The sequence below is a fragment of the Cydia splendana genome, chromosome 6, assembly GCF_910591565.1.
Source record: "Cydia splendana chromosome 6, ilCydSple1.2, whole genome shotgun sequence".
In the NCBI taxonomy this organism is placed as follows: domain Eukaryota; kingdom Metazoa; phylum Arthropoda; class Insecta; order Lepidoptera; family Tortricidae; genus Cydia; species Cydia splendana.
Genome location: NC_085965.1, coordinates 20,134,963 through 20,153,769, shown reverse-complemented (window position 1 = coordinate 20,153,769; position 18,807 = coordinate 20,134,963). Strand labels below are relative to the sequence as shown.

The following is an 18,807-nucleotide window of genomic DNA, read 5'->3' as shown; positions in this document are numbered from 1 at the left end:
GTTTATCAAATCACTCGAGCAGTTTAATTCCCCATAATAATTTAAGTCCTATTGTAATATAAATGCAAACAATATATAATTACGTCTTGTAATCCGTTTTAGAGATGGCGTATTAATGTCACTTATTTTTATTTAAGTATTTTTCCATCTGACAGTTTCCATTTGACAGGAACAAAATGAACGAATGAACGAATGATTTTGGCATAAAGTAGTCGCAAACCCGAAACAATGTGTGCACACGGCGACCACACTTTATGTCACTTTGTGTCATGTGTCGACCCTTCCCCATTTCTGGTAACTGTGTCGACACGGCGACGACTCTGCGACTGGAATTGTGACCGAAACAGACGGTGTCGACACAAGATGTGTCAACACCGCGTCGTAACGGCGACTGGAAATGGTTGTATGGGGTGCGCGTCTGTACGTGTAGGTACGCACACGCCGTGGGAACCAAAGGTGGTGTGTTATTGTATCGGATACAAACATGTAATACTTTATGTGTAACATGGTAATGAACCCATTGAAACGTGAGAGCCGGTAGCGGTGACTCTGGGGTTCTTTTATTTACTTTACTAATTAGTTAGTGTCCTTTCATATACTTAATGTTTTAAATCCCTGGACGTTAAAAGTTTCTGCGGTATGTTTGCCTTTAAAATTCAATCCAATAATCTCAGAACTCCGTAATTTATCAACCATTTGAAAAAAAAAACGATTGAAATGTAGACAGGCACAGATTGTTCTCATTTCTGTCAAAATCCTGTTATGTTGATGGAATCTATGAGGAATCGAGGGAACTCCTCAAATCTTATAGGCATACGAGTAGGATATATACTTAAGTGCCTAGTCATTTTAGTATTTTCATCAACAAATCAAAAACATTGAAGACCGGAATTAACTCCTCAAGTATTAACGTCTTGGAGCTAATTGTGGCTAATTGTAATTGTTATGAGATGTACTATGAACTATGATTGTAAATCATTTAAACAATGATTTTTTATACAAGATGTGTTATACAAGGTGTGTATTTTTTTCGCTTGATATGTTAGTGTATGACGTATCTTGTATAAAAAATCATTGCATTTAAATGGCATTTCAAACTATTTTCTGAAGTCGGTTTTTTTCTATTACAGATTATTTATATTCATTATCTGAATATCTGTTTTAAAAGTGACAAAACGTGATGTATTAGGACCGATTTTGCATAGATAACGCAAACAAAATATCGTTCAAGGTAAATACGTACGCAGAAGATGAATGGCCATTGATTAAAACTATACTGGGTCAAGCAGATCTTGTCAGTAGAAAAAGGCGGCAAATTTGAAAAATGCAGGCGCGAAGGGATATCGTCCCATAGAGAATTTGAATTTCGCGCCTTTTTCTACTGACAAGATTTGCTTGACCGTCTATAGTTTGGCAGTTTATACCTAAGAAGGTTCCAATTATAGACAAAAAAAATTTATAGCTGGTCAAACAAGTTTGTCAGTAGAAAAGGCGCGAAATTCAAATTTTCTATGGGACGATAATCCTTCGCGCCAACATTTTTAATTTTCCGTTTTTTTCTACTTACGGAAACGGCTTGACAGATTATAGTTTACGTATCTACATATAACCTTTTTTGATTATTTTTAGTTATTAGTTAGACTGCAGCGATAACTGGCTGTCATCGACGAAAAACTCAAGAAATAGCCACTAAAAAAATAAAATTATTTATTTTTAAATTGACGGCTACCAAATTTTAGTGGCCAGTATATATTGTGGTAAATGTAATTGAACAAAGAGTTGTATACACGGTACTAAGTTATACGATGGCACATTAAAACGGAAAGTGATGATGATTAAACTCAATAAAAGTTTTTAGGATAAGTAAATAGGCATTAATTATTACTTACTCTCAAGAAATGTATTTCTCCAGATAACCACTTTGGTGGGCCCAATCAATATTGTAATATAATCATCAATTATAATTGGATACAAGCACAACAAAGATACTATGCTAATTAATTATGTCACAAATAGATATGTACTCCTACTTGCTATTCAATCCAAAATCGAATAGTAATTTTTTCTTACAGTTGCAAGATGCGAACACACTAAAATCACCTTTTCATATCTCATGCTCTGAAAGTGGGTCGTTGTTGTTCTAAAAGGTGCGCAGAAAGTGATACGTTTATGCTCTAGCGCAGAAAAGTGGTGTACTCCTCTGCGTCCCCGTCCCACGAACAACTGGGTGGAAACAAAATGGAAAAATAGTGTCTTTATTTCCTCGCCTGGAACAATTGGTAATTGTTTAATTTTACTAATCCCACGTTGATCCTTTTTTTATAAAAAATGATTTAAGTAAATTGTTAAAAACAAATTATTCTTGATTTCTTTCGTTGAATTCTATTTACTCCATTTCATAAGGCGGGATCAAAAGGAATACACCAAAAATATTTTTTTAAACCTTACACTTGCGTAAATGAGCAAAGGCAGAATCTTATACAGCCACAGACGCCACAGTTAAACGTTTGTACGATATTAAATTGGTTTTTAAAGTTATTTAGCACTATATTCATGAAAATAAAGTAAAATACAGGATAAAAATTTCTTATATTATTATTTAAATTGTTATTTAATATTTAAAATACTTTTATTATGTTATTACGTGGTGCGGCGCACCAAGGTCGCGGTGCAGTCCGGTAGTCTGTTGCGGGTTTTAGAACGAAAAAGTATAAAATTAAAAAGTAAGAGGCAATCCCGCTGATTTTCATACTATAATGAACAAAAAATAATAAAATTAGGTAAGTACTGCAGTTTGTTAAAAAATGTGTGTTTTCGTAAATATTGCAATCTAAATGATTTTCGCTAGGGGTTTATTATCTTCACACATGTAGCCTCCGGTTGCAAGTAAGTCCTAAGGAAAAAAATCATGGCCGTAGGTCTATTAGGTAGGTACTTCAATTACTGATTTTGCGAAATTGCCGTGTCTTGTTTGGTTTCCTCGCATTCGATATGAAAAGTAGAGTGTTTAACTCGGGTGAAAGGCACCATTTCCGTCTCGGACTATTGGGACAAACTACCTCGACAGAAATAGGTGCCTTTCAACCCTTAGTTAACAATCTACTATTGCAAGACAACATGCGAAAAAGTGTCGCGAAAGCATTATTAACAGTAGAAAACGGAGACAAATTCGATTTTCCGTACAAACTTTGAATTATACCTGTTTTTTTTAGTTTTTTTACTGACAAAGATGGCTTGCCTTGAAGCTTGAAGCTTTAAAAAGCTCGTACTTAGGTAATTGGAACGGAAACACGCAGATTTATTGATCGTGGACATGGATCAAGTTATACGTAAATAAGTTCTATTTTTGTCTTATATCAAAAAAAAATTGAGTGATATTGAATGTCTTTCTAGCTGTGAAAAGCTGTAGATTATAATTTTCTCGAGAAAAATTAAAATAGTTCCACTCCGTCCACATTTTTTGTCAAAAAACAAGACAACGAAAAGAAATTAAACCCTCTGAATAAATAAGTACCGAGGGCCTACCGCGAAAGTTGTAAATTGAAAAATATCTGCCATCCACCACTCTTGCTTATTCTTGAGATAGACAAGCATAAGTTAGATTTACGATTTTCGCGGTAGGCCATCTCGTTGACCGAGATATTATTTTGCTGGGATAACCGTCACTTGGGCGTTCAGTCTAGCCGTCTTAAACCAGCCAAGACACCTGTTTTTTGCACAACGCTCCACTTACACTATCTATGTGAGTTATCCAACTATTTCAAAAGTCACAGCCGCTAAACGTAAGGTTTGGGATGGGAAATTTAAATAACGATTTAGAATAATAATGACTAGAATAATAGCCATTGTTGAGAATCCTAACTCCATAATGAATGGTAGGGTGCTTGTTGTGAGAAAAACTCTGCTGAAAGTGCTAACTAGGTTTCCATTCGGAAAATTGTAACTATTTATATTTACATACCTATGTGATAAAATTATACTTACTTATTACATGGGTATTGTATATTATTTATTGTTTCACACGTGTATCGTACAACATTTTACAGTAGGTACATATGGCTCTTCAATTTTTTGACATAGGCACGTAAAGTGCTAATTACCTCACTAGTGCGGTAAAGTAGCCTGGGCCATAATATACATTAAAATAAAATAAATATATGCACCACATTACAAATTTAATTATTTGACATAAAAAAATCTTGTTGAATATAAACAATGTTTTTGTTTCGTTTCAACTTTTCAAGGCAGACAGAGGAAACATGTAACAACTCAATCATGAGTCACTAAATAAATGTAACAACCGAAACCCACTGTTTTTGGTCGTTACATTCACTTAGCTGGTATTACAGACATCCTGTTGAACATTTCCAAATGATTCAACAATAGCATTCTTACCGTATTGTAAGTTAAACTTGACTCATTCTTAAAATGTTTAGCTAATGTAAGAAACTTGTCCTGCCGGTCTAGCCAAAATGAAACACGAAAATGATCACAAAATGATCCGTCCGATTTCAGCTCGAAACTTCCAGTCTCGTATTAAAAAAAAAAGCATAGGAAATTGCAACAACAACTCCATCTCCATTGGCGTTAGCCGAGGAAGTTGAAGACGCCAGTTCTAATCCAGCCTCGGCCATGGAGAGCTTGGTCACTTTTCATTTAATATCACATCTATTTATTTCAGTTTAACTTACAAATATTTGTAACTAACTACCATTTAAAATTTAAAGCACCATTTTCATATTGGTGTCACCTTTATTGTCCAAACTGCCACTGTCATCTAATAAATTACAGAGTTACGTATCAATTGATACATTTTAAAGTTTATAACTGAGTGGTTTTTGAAAGTGGTTCGCCGAGATTTCTTGAGTAAGGTCGTGGTCTGGCCCAGGGGAGTAGGTTAGGGCTCAGCCTTTACAAAAATACGTAATTATTGGCAATTAAAATGCACGCATGACATGAGTCACTCAGGAGGTCAAAATTTAATACTATTTCGGCTGAAGCCTGAAAAAATTTTGCCTAGTAGTTTTATTATGGTTTTGAGTAACAATCAGTAGATATTTAAGTGAGTACAACGGTTCGTATTTAAATAACTATTCGATTTTTATTTTGTCTTTACTTTTTCGCAAATAAAAATTTAAGTTATTAATAGGTAAGGTAAACGTACCTACTAGTGCTCGACATGCTAATGCCCGATAGCCAATAGATGACACCTTGCTGTCAACTCTATTGACAATACTTAAGTTTCAAGATGACATGTACTGGGACCGCGTCGAGCACCAGTACGTTTACCTTATCAACAAAATAATGACATACGAATCAACATATTTAAATTATTTAACAAAATTGCATCCGCTTGAACCGACTGCGATTCAAGATAAAATTGACAAAATGCAGAATATATAGTTAACATTTGCATGAACGTATTAAAGTGCTTGTTACACTTATCTATTCGTAATCTATTTCAGTTAAGGCTTGGCCAAACCAAATGTTTCAATGACAAGTCATAGCATTTATACGTAACTCTGTTAAGCCTAACATGAACTCATATTAGCTTCCAGCTATCTTTGCATTACTATGATTAACTACTACTTTACAGTCTAATGGTTCATTAAGCTACTTAATGTCAATGCAGAACGCATATCTATCAAATCACTCGAAACTCGAAAGATAATAGATCCAAGTACATTGTAATAAAGTTAATATTAAACAAAATTTTGTTACCAATTGTAGACGTATGTATTTTAGCGTCGAAACTGATGAAAGGGTGGGGTGAGCATTACGTATTTTGCCCTAAGCAAAGTGTGGTGTCACCATTGCATGATTCATTTTGATAGTATGTCGTTGTCAATTCTGAAGAAGAAATTAAAAGTGGATTACTTTAGCGATAAAGATAACTTAGTAAAGTTGTTGGTTAGATATATATCTTATCATAATGTCATAAACTGGGTGTCTCTAAAACCGATAATAAACCGAGAACTGTATTAGGTTAAAGTAGCTTAGCCTATTGATGTAACTTTAATATATATTCAGCGATTATTAGTATTTTAGCTGGACTTTGTACTACCTGCTAATGTATATAGCGATAGAATGTATGTAAGTATGAAAATAGTTATATGACGTTGTATGTCTCAAGCGTGCGTGAATGTCCTGTGTTAAGGAAACAAGTACCTAGTTACTAAACTGGACTACTTTCATTGCAACACACTAGTGTTTTAGACAAGTTACATTTAGGTATGTGGACATAAACAATATCATACTCGTATGTAGATACGATATATTGCCGCGGGTTTCGCAAGATATTTGCATATTTGTGCGACCTGCAGTCGATTGCGAGCAGAATAGTTTATTTAAAGGCGTAAATTAAAATAAAATCCGCACTTGAAGGTTTATATGTGCCACCTACTGTTTAATTTACGATTTTATACTCAGGGCAATATAAACGTTCAATTATCGCTTTTAAAACTTGAAATAGCGGCTGTGCTAGTTTTTAAGGCTAGGTACCTATTAAAAACAATTTTTATTTACGAATATAATCTCACTTCAATGAGTGACTATTGCCTTCAAATATGATATTATCTTAACACTGCACCGAATAAAAGTTAATTATGTCTCGATATGAATTGTGAAATTTAAGAATTAATTTAGTTTTCTTACTAAAATAAAAACATTAAAAATCCAAAACGTCTGCTGACTGTACCTACATAGGATTGACACGAATACCTTTAGGTATTTAACTTAATTTTATTGTGTTCTCGTATTGCTTTAAATTACGTTTCGTAAATACCAGTATTTATAACGAAATTGCGCGACCACCGTTACTTCACGATACTCCTGCTTGTTGGTGTGTCGTCATTCGAAGGTATTTTTATTTCAAACCAATCGTCTGATAAAAAAAATTAAATCCTCATGTTTTGTATGCACAACGATAGCCATTTCTCGATCATGATCGAAGTTATGACTTCGCGTTATTTTGTCATAAACTGTGTAGTGTGTAAAAATTTGCCCCACTACACGACGTAGAATTTTAGGTAGATTTCAAGTAAAGTGGCTACTAGATAGACTAACTGAATATGTGTTACATAAATTGTAACTCACGTGCTTGTTAAACATGTAAATGTCATAAAAAAATTTTTTTCTAGCTAACTAGAGACGTCGATTGTTTAACATCTGTCTTTTATTTTTCATCACAACTTTATTTCAGTTGTGTAACAGAGTAGAATTTATGTATATATATACAAAAATATATTAGGAGATACTTATAAAATAAAACATAACTAAAACCAAACCTAGGTAACTTAAAAACAAAAACCCCTATACCTACCTGCCTAGGCCCCTCGGCAAGGTGCCCATCACGCAGGCAGCATTCCCGCGCTGTATAGCGATAGCAAATTATTATTTGTTATTGTTACTGTCAAATATAGGTATACAGGGTGTAATCGTTAAGTGTGGCCAGGCGATAATTCCGTAAATATAACAGATATCAGAAAACTTCAAATTGATATCGAAAGTGCGTTACCCAATGAGTAAAATTACATTAATAACTTTTTTTAAATAAACGTATAAATATCCCAAACATTAACTTCAAACCCTCCCATACATTTAGTACGACGACTCACCCCTAGAGATAAAAGTGCTTGAGATTCATTATTTGCGATAATAAACTGTAATAAAATAATAAAACTACCGTTTATGAAATAATAAATCTAACATTTATTTTTAATCACAACGTAAATTTTAAGAAAAGTTCATTTAGAAACATTTAAGAGAGTCCGTCAATGTATTGCACAAGAAGGGCGTCACTTCAAGCAACTACTGTAAACAAAAAATGTACTTCCTTAAAAAATAAGTTAAATGTTAGATTTATTATTTCAATAACGGTAGTTTTATTATTTTATTACAGTTCACTATCGCAAATAATGAATCTCAAGCAGTTTTATCTCTTACGACACCGACGGCATTCTTTGAGGGGTGAGTCGTCGTACTAAATGTATGGGAAGGTTTGAAGTTAAAGTTTGGGATATTTCTGCTTTTATTTAAAAAAGTTATTAATGTAATTTTACTCATTGGGTAACGCACTTTCGATATCAATTTGAAGTTTTCTGATATCTGTTATATTTACTGAATTATCGCCTGGCTACACTTAACGATTACACCCTGTATACCGAAGTACCTATATAATATAAAGTATTAGGTTGTTTACCAGTCTGTATTGGCCCAATTCAGCACCGCCACCGTGACAAGCAGTGACAATAACCAGGTATCTGGCATGCCGACTGCATTGATCTACCGAGATACTATCTGCGATTACAATGGATAAAGTCGAATGTCCATTTTAATATTCGGTTATTAGGGATCCTTATTTAGATTACGAAGTAAAAAATCATGTCATGTTCTCTGGCAATCCCACATTGCGTTTAGGATTGCTTTCTTTTTTGTTCTCTCTCTCACTTTTGTTTTTTTTTCAAGTAATTTCATTACTTCACAGATTTCGTGCCTCACACGACTATCGAGCACATTGGAAATGAATCTACGGAATTCGAAAACATATTGTCGCTGAGCGACGAGAAAGTCTGGATCAGGAAAAAGTTACAAAATAAAACTACAACGTTGAATGATAATTATTTTATTCTTAGATTAACACAAGTATCCTGGACATAACGCATGTGAACAAACAAATTGCAAATAATAATTGTCGCCGTGGCGCATAAGTATAGGTACATATTTCATTTTTCGATTAATAAGCAGGATATCTTAATGTTCAAAGTACAAGAAAATTATTACACGGCAAATCCGTAGTCAACTCGAAAAGTGGTAGCCACATCGGCGTTATCGTCACTCGAGTCTTGATCGGCAGCGGCCCATTTGCTGCAAGATATGAAATTTTCTTGACAGCAGTTTGACGCGACGAGAGATGACCATAACAGCGTTCAGCATCAGCTCTATCTTGGGTACTACTCTCCTAAGTGCTCATCAAGACGAGTCGGATGACCAAAACAGCGTGTGCCTATGTTGCAACAAACCTGAGTTCCTTTAGGTACAGCCAGGGTTCAGCATCAGCTCTATCTTGGGAGAGTAGTAACTCTCCTAAGAGTCCTAAGTGCTCATCGAGACGAGTCCGATGACCAAAACAGCGTGTCTTATGTTGTATTAAGCCCGAGCTCCACTAGCATCAGCTTATCTGCTAGCAGCCGCCAGCAACATGCTGAGGTGAGGACCATTTCGGGTACTTTCCTTTTTTATTATAAGGTATATATATTTCTCCCTCTCCCGTCTCCCTCTCCCTCTCCCCTCTCCCTCTCCCTCTCCCTCTCTCCTCTCCCTCTCCCTCTCCTCTCCCTCTCCCTCTCCCTCTCCCTCTCCCTCTCCCTCTCCCTCTCTCCTCTCCCCTCCTCTCTCCCTCTCCCTCTCCCTCTCCCTCTCCCTCTCCCTCTCCCTCTCCCTCTCCTCTCCCTCTCCCTCTCCCCTCTCCTCTCCCTCTCCCTCTCCCTCTCCCTCTCCCTCTCCCTCTCCCTCTCCCTCTCCCTCTCCCTCTCCCTCTCCCTCTCCTCTCCCTCTCCCTCTCCCTCTCCCTCTCCCTCCTCCCCTCTCCCTCTCCCTCTCCCTCTCCCTCTCCCTCTCCCTCTCTCCCTCCCTCTCCCTCTCCCTCTCCCTCTCCCTCTCCCTCTCCCTCTCCCTCTCCCTCTCCCTCTCCCTCTCCTCTCCCTCTCCCTCTCCCTCTCCCTCTCCCTCTCCCTCTCCCTCTCCCTCTCCCTCTCCCTCTCCCTCTCCCTCTCCCTCTCCCTCTCCTCCCCTCTCCCTCTCCCTCTCCCTCTCCCTCTCCCTCTCCCTCTCCCTCTCCTCTCCCTCTCCCTCTCCCCTCTCCCCTCTCCCTCTCCCTCTCCTCTCCCTCTCCCCTCTCCCTCTCCCCTCCTCCCTCTCCCTCTCCCTCTCCTCTCCTTCCCTCTCCCTCTCCCTCTCCCTCTCCCTCTCCCTCTCCCTCTCCCTCTCCCTCTCCCTCTCCCTCTCCCTCTCCCTCTCCCTCTCCCTCTCCCTCTCCCCTCTCCCTCTCCCCTCTCCCTCTCCCTCTCCCTCTCCCTCTCGTGAATTTACAGTGACTACAAAATTTACAATGACAGGACCCCTCTATACTATCTATTATTTTTGGTAATTTGGTAATAGTTACATATGTCTTTGGTAATAGTAAATAACTTTTCGGCCAATCATTTTTGGTACAACTGTCACTGACACTGACACAATCACTGACTGTGACATATCTCATTTTGAACCTTTCCAATCCTCCAATCCTCAGTTTTCTCACAATTTGACAATCTTCAATATCCTTTGATTTTGAATTTGACCTTTATGCCATTATTGGGCAGACTATTATTAATATCTGGGAGACGGAGCTTTGCTCGGAAAACATATAAAAACTCAAAAATACGCGTTTTCTCAGAGAGAAGACCTAGCTAGATCGATTTTTCACCCCTGAAAATCTTAAGAGCCCATCAACGTGCACACTAGCGCCACTGCTAAATAATCGTGACGCATCGAAATCGTTAGAACCGTTTCCGAGGTCCCCGAAATATACACCGTGTTTTTATTGAATTCCGTTAACTTCGGGGTATAGTTAAGTACGTTTATAAGAACTAAATGGCATAGTTAATTTTTTGTTTTCTTTTTTGTTTTTTTTTTTTGTTTAAAAAGTAATTAAATGTAGCATATAGCGTTGTTGTAACACGGGCATTACATTTAACTCAACCAAACAATTGAAATCTGTGACATATCGTACATCAATCGACCGAGATTGTACTTAAGTTTAGTGGCAAATGTATGAACTCATTCTAAACACTAATCAATATGTAAGCCGGCCCTAAGGCAAGTGTACATGCTTGTAGAGGCCTTATAGGAAAAAAATAAATTATGGATTATCTACGAAATGGACTTAATTAGAACATCGGTGTCTTTGAGAAAGTTACTTGATTTAAGCTCAGGAATGCACCCTTGAAATTAACGGAAATCAAAAAAAACACGGTGTATATATAAATAAACAAGAATTGCTCGTTTAAAGGTATTAGATTAAAAAAAACCGGCCAAGTGCGAGTCGGACTCGCGTTCCAAGGGTTCCGTATATTACACAATTTTTAACAATCAGTGCCGGATTAAGATATGTTGATGCCCTAAGGATTTCTAGGTGCCCCCTCTCCCTCGGGTCATCAAGATTACATTGATTTTTTGGTAAATTGAGAGAAGTTCATTGCCGCGTTACAGCTGAGAATGGAAATCAGTCACATCATTTTATCACGAAAATTGACAGTGCCGCAGCAGTAATGTTGCAACAGAGTACCTAATGCTGTTGCAGTCGCCACCCGAATGTCACCTTTATCATAGCTTAGAAAGTAATAGAAACGCGAGCGAAGTGAGCGCGGAAATTTTTTGATATAAAAACGCAATATGATAGACAGTTGTAAATTTTTACTTTTAGTATGGAAATCAGTCACATCATTTTATCACGGAAGTTGACAGTACTGCAGCAGTAACGTTGCAACAGAGTAATGTTGCTGCAGTCGCCACCCGAATGTCACCTTTATCATACCTTATAAAGTTATTGAAAACGCGAGCGAAGCGAGCGCGAAAGTTTTTCGATATACAAACGCAATTTTACTTTTAGTTCCAACCAGGCGCGAATCCAGGATTTCATACAGAGAAGGGATGGGACAGTTTTCTATCAGCCTAGCTTCGCATAGGGCTCGATATTTCTTAGGCTTCGATATTCGAGGTTGTTTTCATGCATAAAATATGCAAGAAAGCAGAGCTTGGAATTGAATTGGCGAAGTGTGAGAAAGGCAGTAGGCCTAGCTGCGAAAGAGGAAAGCTTGGATTTGGATCCACGCCCAAGTGTAATTAAGGCAGAAGGCCTCGCATAAGACCTAACGCCGAACCGCAAAAGAGTGGGTTGAAATCGAATCTATGCATGTAATCACGACTCTTCTACTGCTACCGATTGTTTCCCAAAGAATTACGCGCCATTATTTTTGCAAATTAGCTTTTGGACAGCTAAAAAAAATCGTGTGGTAAAAACGATGTGTCTGTCCCTAATTTTAAAATTTGTTCACCTTTTTCAACCTGGCATTTTGGTGCCCCTCCTGAACGTGGTGCCCTAAGCACGTGCTTGTTTTGCTTATTGGTTACAAAGTCTTTATTAATTCAACCATTAAAGTCGACGAGTACAAAAAACTTTAAGCTAGCTCTCAATTTAACATTTTTTTAAACATTATTTTTAATTTGACCTTACAATTACTCGTAAGTAGGTAAGACCGTTAAATATTTAAAATGATTATCTTATCAGAAAATTATCACCATCATTATTATTATTATTATTATCTAAGAAAACTACTACTCTAAGTAATCCGGCACTGTTAACAATGTATATTTTATGTGAAACGTGAGTGAAATCTCTTTAAAAAATCCGTAGGGGTCGGATTAAAAACTGTAATTAAGTCCGACTCACGCTTGACTGTACATTTCTAATAGGTTTTCCTGTCATCTATAGGTATAGACCTATTTTATGTATTTTTTTCAAAATTTTAGACCTAGTAGTTTCGGAGATAAGGGGGGGGGGGAATGGTCATTTTTTGCCTATTTTCTTGAATAACTTCTAAACTGTTGATTCGAAAATTATAAAAAAAAATTATTTGAAATCCTTACAATAAGCTCTTTCATTTGATATGTAACATGATATAGTTTGAAATTTTTTTTTTTCATTTTTGCATTTACCCCCCAAAAGTGGCCCCCATGTTTAAAATTCATTTGTTTACGTTACATGTCCGTATTCGGGTCACAAACTTACATATGTGTACCAAATTTCAACTTGACAGACGGACAGACAGACAGACAGACAGACAGACAGACAGACAGACAGACAGACAGACAGACAGACAGACAGACAGACAGACAGACAGACGCACGAGTGATCCTATAAGGGTTCCGTTTTTTCCTTTTGAGGTACGGAACCCTAAAAATTACAACAAAATACAAAATGATCCAGGTACACACGTCATATGACATAAACACAAAAGTAAATAAGGCCTCGTACTTCATATTTGCTTGCGAATCGTGACTCCGCATTTTCCTTCCAATCTTATCACAACACGGCAAGAACAGCGAAACACATAATACCGGTTATCATCCCATTCGGTATCGTTTTCGGATATCAAGTGGTCATCTTTACATTAAATGACAATATATTTATAGTAAATGTTGAACGAATATGTCGTTTTCTGGAAAAAAATTCAGAAGAACTGGTGGTTCAAATTTAGACGATTTTTTTAAGGAATCAAGTGAGTGTCGTAGATTTTAATGCAAGATATACTATTTGTAAATATTATGCGAGCGTAGTGTTTGTATATATGTAACCGGTTTTTGTCACGTGTGAATTTTAATAGTGTAAGTTTCGTAGTTTTGTGGAAGATTGTATTTTTGTGTAAAACAGTACTTACATATAAATGTTTATACATTAAGATCGGATCTCGAGATTCGGAGAATGGATTCCTGAATTCCTCGACACCGGGATTTCGGGTCTTCGGGTATCGGGGACTCGGGGATATCGAGTTAGCTTCCAATCCTAAACTAGAATTTTCTATCTAATACACATATCTTATGTAGTAAGAACTGCTGAGGTGAAATCTGAGGCACTATCGAAAAAACGAACATCGTTCTATTCGTTCTTTATCTGCCTCTCTATCGCTCTAATATGCAAGAGTACTTTAGTCCGCGATAGGCTCTCTGATGTACCTGATTCTACTTATAGAATAGGTATTTCGCTTGCTCTTGAAAGTCATGAATCATGATTTATAGCCTTCGAGCAACACGGAAGGGAGGCGGCATTCGCACTATTTCCCCTCTGCCGAGGTACAAGATTAGCGCGTCAATCTAATCTAGCGCGGGTAATAAAACTAGTTGCACTTGGATTTTTCACTAGACCGAGTCCAGACGCGTGCGTGAACACTGCTGCACAAAAATGCCTGTTTGCTCGGTTTTTTGTTATAAAAAGAGGTCAGGGACATCAAATTTACAAAAAGAAAGTGTTACATTTCACATGTAATATTTTTTTTACATATCATACGTTTAATTACATTCAAACACAATTATTATATTTTAGTCTCATGTAATTGTTGGATTTATCGATTTTGCTCGCTCAGTACAAATTGCGGATCGGTCGAGCGACAAATCCGACTTCTCATCTCTCAGAATACAATAACATACTTCAACGAAAATGTGTTAGTGTGCGTGTTGTGACACTTGTCACTCGTCCGTACACACAAAGAGATCGAGGTTTGCAAGATTTGTCTTTGACGTGTGTCATTTTCTATGTATTTGTGTCGTCATTACAGATTGGATTTTGTATGTAAGTGTGTGAGAAGTGCGACTGTGTGCACCTTTCCCCCCGCGAAAAATGGCAGAAAGATTTGTACTGTGAGATATCGCTTGGGCCCCTCCCTTCCGATGTGTCGGAAGCCGGTGTTGCTCGAAGTTTATAGCACTCGAAGCACAGACAAGACATCCAGACAGACTGAGCATAGTAGCGCTACCCCCTCTGCCACAAATTATACGGTAGTTTTACTCCATTTTCGAGTCAAAGTGTCTTTGTGTGACGCCCGTGTCTTTGAACGGACCAATCACGGCACGGGACTCGCTCACCTAATAGTCCCCCGCACCCCTGTATTTTTGGCAGCATCGGTTTCATAAAATAATTGCTCTAAGCTCCGTCTAGAGCTAGAGGATTCCTAGTCTATGACTCGAAGCAACAACGTACTTTGCTCTCTTGTTGCACAAAAAAACTGTAAAGTGCCATTTTTTAGATGCTCCTGAACAGTACAAGAAGATGCTCTGCTCGAACGCGCCGACGTGGTGCTACACCATGTTGGACGCACAGACCTTACAACTGGAGGTCCTGGCGGATAATGGTCACTTGAAATATCTATTCCCGCTGGGTGTGGAACAGGAGGTCAGGAGAGTTGACGGTGTTAAAGGGGTAAATAATAGAACGTATACATACAAACTTATAATACTGTATAATATATTGCTCAGAAGATATAATTTCAATTTGAATAATTTTGTATTATATTAGGTTCCGTTATTATAACGTGCGAAATGCGTAATTACAAAATACATATATATATATATATTGCTCAGAAGATATAATCTCAATTTGAATAATTTTGTATTAAGGTGGTGGTACTAGTGCTCGACATGCTAATGCCCAATAGATGACAGCCTGCTGTCACCTCTATTGACAATGACTTAAGTTTCAAAATGACATGTACCTACTGGGACCGCGTCAAGCACCAGTACCACCACCTTATATTAGGTTCCGTTTTTATAACGTGCGAAATGCATAATAACAAAATGTATAAAATTGTACAATGTATAAAACATTAGATAAAAAAAAACGGGCAAGTGCGAGTCGGACTCGCGCACGAAGGGTTCCGTACCATAATGCAAAAAACGGCAAAAAAAACGGTCACCCATCCAAGTACTGACCCCGCCCGACGTTGCTTAACTTCGGTCAAAAATCACGTTTGTTGTATGGGAGCCCCACTTAAATCTTTATTTTATTCTGTTTTTAGTATTTGTTGTTATAGCGGCAACAGAAATACATCATCTGTGAAAATTTCAACTGTCTAACTATCACGGTTCGTGAGATACAGCCTGGTGACCGACGGACGGACGGACGGACAGCGGAGTCTTAGTAATAGGGTCCCGTTTTACCCTTTGGGTACGGAACCCTAAAAATCGTATACTTACGATAAATATTAATAAGCAAAGTAACGCAGATTTTGTTTTAAATCTTTAATTTTCTGACTATTCTATTTTAAAATCTTGAGAGCAAAAAAAGACGGGTTAGTAAAGAGATATTTTACATGATTTGCAGGCATACATGACATTCACGTTAGAAGGAGACAACGTGCTGAAACAAAGAATCAGAAAGCCGAACGGAACAATTGCAAACTTCAAGAGGGAATTCTTCGAACGATCAGCTGTAATGGTACTTGTAGTTATTATATTAATTATCTACATAGGCAAGTTTTCTGCGCTAGTTTTTGACTGGCAATTTTATTCTCTGTCAATCTCGTCAACAATTTCTGTAAGCTATTTGTGTCTGGTAAAAATTTGCTCTAATAATGCTCTAAAGCAGTGTTTTTCAAACTTTTTCATGACGCGACCCCTTAGTACGAGCAAATTGTTTCGCTTATGTATTGTTTAAAGGCTGGCAGAGGCTTCGTTGCCCCCAAGGGGGTCAAGACCCACAGTTTGAAAAACACTGCTCTAAAGAATTTTATGGCTCCTCTACACAATGGGCCAGCGCCGGCCACTCCAAGGGACGCAGCCATGCTGTAGAATGAGATAGCAATATCACTTGCTCCCTCTAACGCATAAATGCGTCCCTTGGAGTGGCTGGCGCTGGCCCATCGTGTAAAGGAGCCATTACATCAGTTGTTTTTATCGATTTATTTGATACTATAAACAGGCAAGGTCGTGAATTCAAACCCCATTGGCGCTCAATAGTTGTAATGATTCGGTTCTAGTCAGGAAAACATGCAAGCAAAGTCAAAGGTCTTGTATTTTGGATCCATGGATCCAAAGATCGAAATTTGTCAGCCAAAAAACGACCTAGAGGTTTTAATTTTAGAATTCAATTTCACGTCCGTGGGTTCTAGGGTTAAACAAGCACCATAATTTTAACTTATTTTATTTTACAGACAATTACCATGGAGGGGGCGGACGTTAGGAAGGCACGCGTTTTCTACGAGGTGGTTGACTGAATACCTACTTAAATAGCTTTAATTGGTTATTAGTTATTAATTATGAAAAGTATTACTTGCTAATATATTTTAAAATACCTACCTACCTATTCGAAACTAATAAGTTAATCTGTAAATAAAAAAAATAGATCTCACCTTACTTTGATTAGTTATAAAAACTTAAAACCTCTTTATTGTGATGTGAGTTGTGGGGCGTAAAAAACATAAATAAACCAACTGCTAACATTGAAAATCGTAATTTCGTTATAGCTGCCTCTCTACCGCTCAAATATGCAAGAGCGATAGAGAGGCAGATATAGTATGAATTTTCTCAAACGATTTTTACGCCTTTCAAAGACCCTGATCTGTTAAACAAAAGCCATTGTTTTTTTAGCGAGCTGTTAGCTCCATTCCATTCGTGTTTTATAAAATCGCTTATTTTTTACGCAAGTGCGATGTAAAACATAGTGTGTAACTCCGGCCGGGGGTATGAATATTGCAAACTCGAGTCCTTAATTCACTCCATGTCGTGAATCTACAGACTCTCGTTTGCAATATTTCACTTACTCATTTTGGAAACGGAAAATTTCGAATCCCATACAAAAATCCGAGAAGTTTCCGAAATTTTTCAATCTGGAAATTTCGCAATTTTGGATAGGTACTTTCCGGCACATCAGTACACGTAGTTTTATATTTACAACTCCATAACTAATTTTTCACCCTTTGCGGTCAGCAGTTGAGAAGAGACAAATTATGCTTTATCATAATTATAAAACAGCTAAATCTATTCAATCGTTTTTTGCGTGATTGACTAATAGACATTCAAACCTCAAAAATCCATCCTGTTCAGAAAAAAAGACTAATTAGACAATGTACAGTCGCCATCAGATATATCGGGGCGGATAAGGCGCTCACAAATATCTGAACACGCCTCTATTGTCAAGGCGTTAGAGTGCGTGTTCAGATATTTTTGAGCATCTCGGCCGCTCCGATATATCTGATGGCGACTGTACTAATATTGCTGTTAGTGTTCCTTAAATAAAAAAACGTGACCATAAGCCATAAACGTGCCTTAAACCATACCTGTTAAAGGAGCGAAGAAAACACGCACCCATAAATATCCCTGGCGCCTGCGCCGGCGTCATTAATCCCCAGATTAGCATATTGCGTACACGCGTATACGCATTAGTTTAGCATAGGCCCCTCCCCGTGCTATTGTCTCTGGCTTTGTCTATGGCCGAACAGCTGATCAAGTAGGTCGGGCAACCGTATTACACCAAATAAGTATGGGAGTGTAGGTATGGGTTGAGAAAACATATGCCTGTTAAAGTGTACTTAGTACTCATTAATTAAAATTAAAATATATACATACTTAAAAAGCCATCCAAAGGGGGAACGCAGCCAGCCTTATGGGAACCCTTCCACAGGGTTCGGACCTGGGTGATATAAGCCTAACATATTGGGCTAGGTCACCCATGTTATGTTTTATTTATTTTGTAGGTACCTACCTAGTTTTAATTTTAGGTTACTTTTTATTGTAAGTTTGATATTAATTATGTTTATGGTTTTAAATAAAGTCCCTTAAAAATAAATATCTGCGATATACCTACGTACAAACAAAGACTCGGACAGACAGATGCATCAGGTAGGGCAGCGGTCGGCAACCTTTTAGCAGCCAAGGGCCACATAGTAGTTAAGGAAGTTGACGCGGGCCGCACTTTTGTTAATATGTGGGACTTTTACAGACATTGTTGTTTGACAATATTACATACAAAATCGCCAGGGGGGCTCGCGGGCCGCTTGTTGCCGACCGCTGAGGTAGAGCATGCGCCCAAGGTAGGATACGGTTTTTATAAATTTTCTTCATCATCCCACGTAGATGACGTAGACAAAGTCGCGGGCAGATAGGTACTAGTGTCTTTATACTGTTAAACCTTCTACTGCTGGATCGACAGGACCTCATCTCTCAGGCCCCGCCGACGCGACTTATTGGCAGTGCCGGCGGCTCGCACTGTGTCGCGTAAGA

The 18,807-nt window shown here is 37.8% G+C and overlaps 2 protein-coding genes across 2 annotated transcripts in view; both read left to right on the top strand.

Moving 5' to 3' along the window:
* Positions 1–1,202, top strand: part of LOC134791716 (uncharacterized) — a 498,190-nt gene extending 496,988 nt beyond the window's left edge. Inside the window, exon 5 of the transcript XR_010144311.1 lies at positions 1,190–1,202. The gene's annotated coding sequence lies outside the window, so the exon portion shown is untranslated. The remainder of the gene's footprint in view (positions 1–1,189) is intronic.
* An 11,873-nt stretch (positions 1,203–13,075) lies between these two features.
* LOC134791768 (uncharacterized) lies at positions 13,076–16,879 on the top strand. The gene is made up of 4 exons (XM_063762921.1): positions 13,076–13,316; positions 14,838–15,010; positions 15,911–16,024; positions 16,740–16,879. The coding sequence occupies exons 1-4, from the start codon at positions 13,247–13,249 to the stop codon at positions 16,800–16,802; spliced, it is 420 nt and encodes a 139-aa protein (XP_063618991.1). The 5' UTR covers positions 13,076–13,246; the 3' UTR covers positions 16,803–16,879.
* The last annotated feature ends 1,928 nt before the right edge of the window (positions 16,880–18,807 follow it).

Excerpts from the sequence above, each read along its gene's own strand:
- LOC134791768 (XM_063762921.1), top strand. The coding sequence starts at position 13,247 with ATGTCGTTTTCTGGAAAAAAATTCAGAAGAACTGGTGGTTCAAATTTA. Across the intron at positions 13,317-14,837 it reads CGATTTTTTTAAGGAATCAA|ATGCTCCTGAACAGTACAAG; the intron begins GTGAGTGTCGTA and ends GCCATTTTTTAG. Across the intron at positions 16,025-16,739 it reads TCGAACGATCAGCTGTAATG|ACAATTACCATGGAGGGGGC; the intron begins GTACTTGTAGTT and ends TTTATTTTACAG.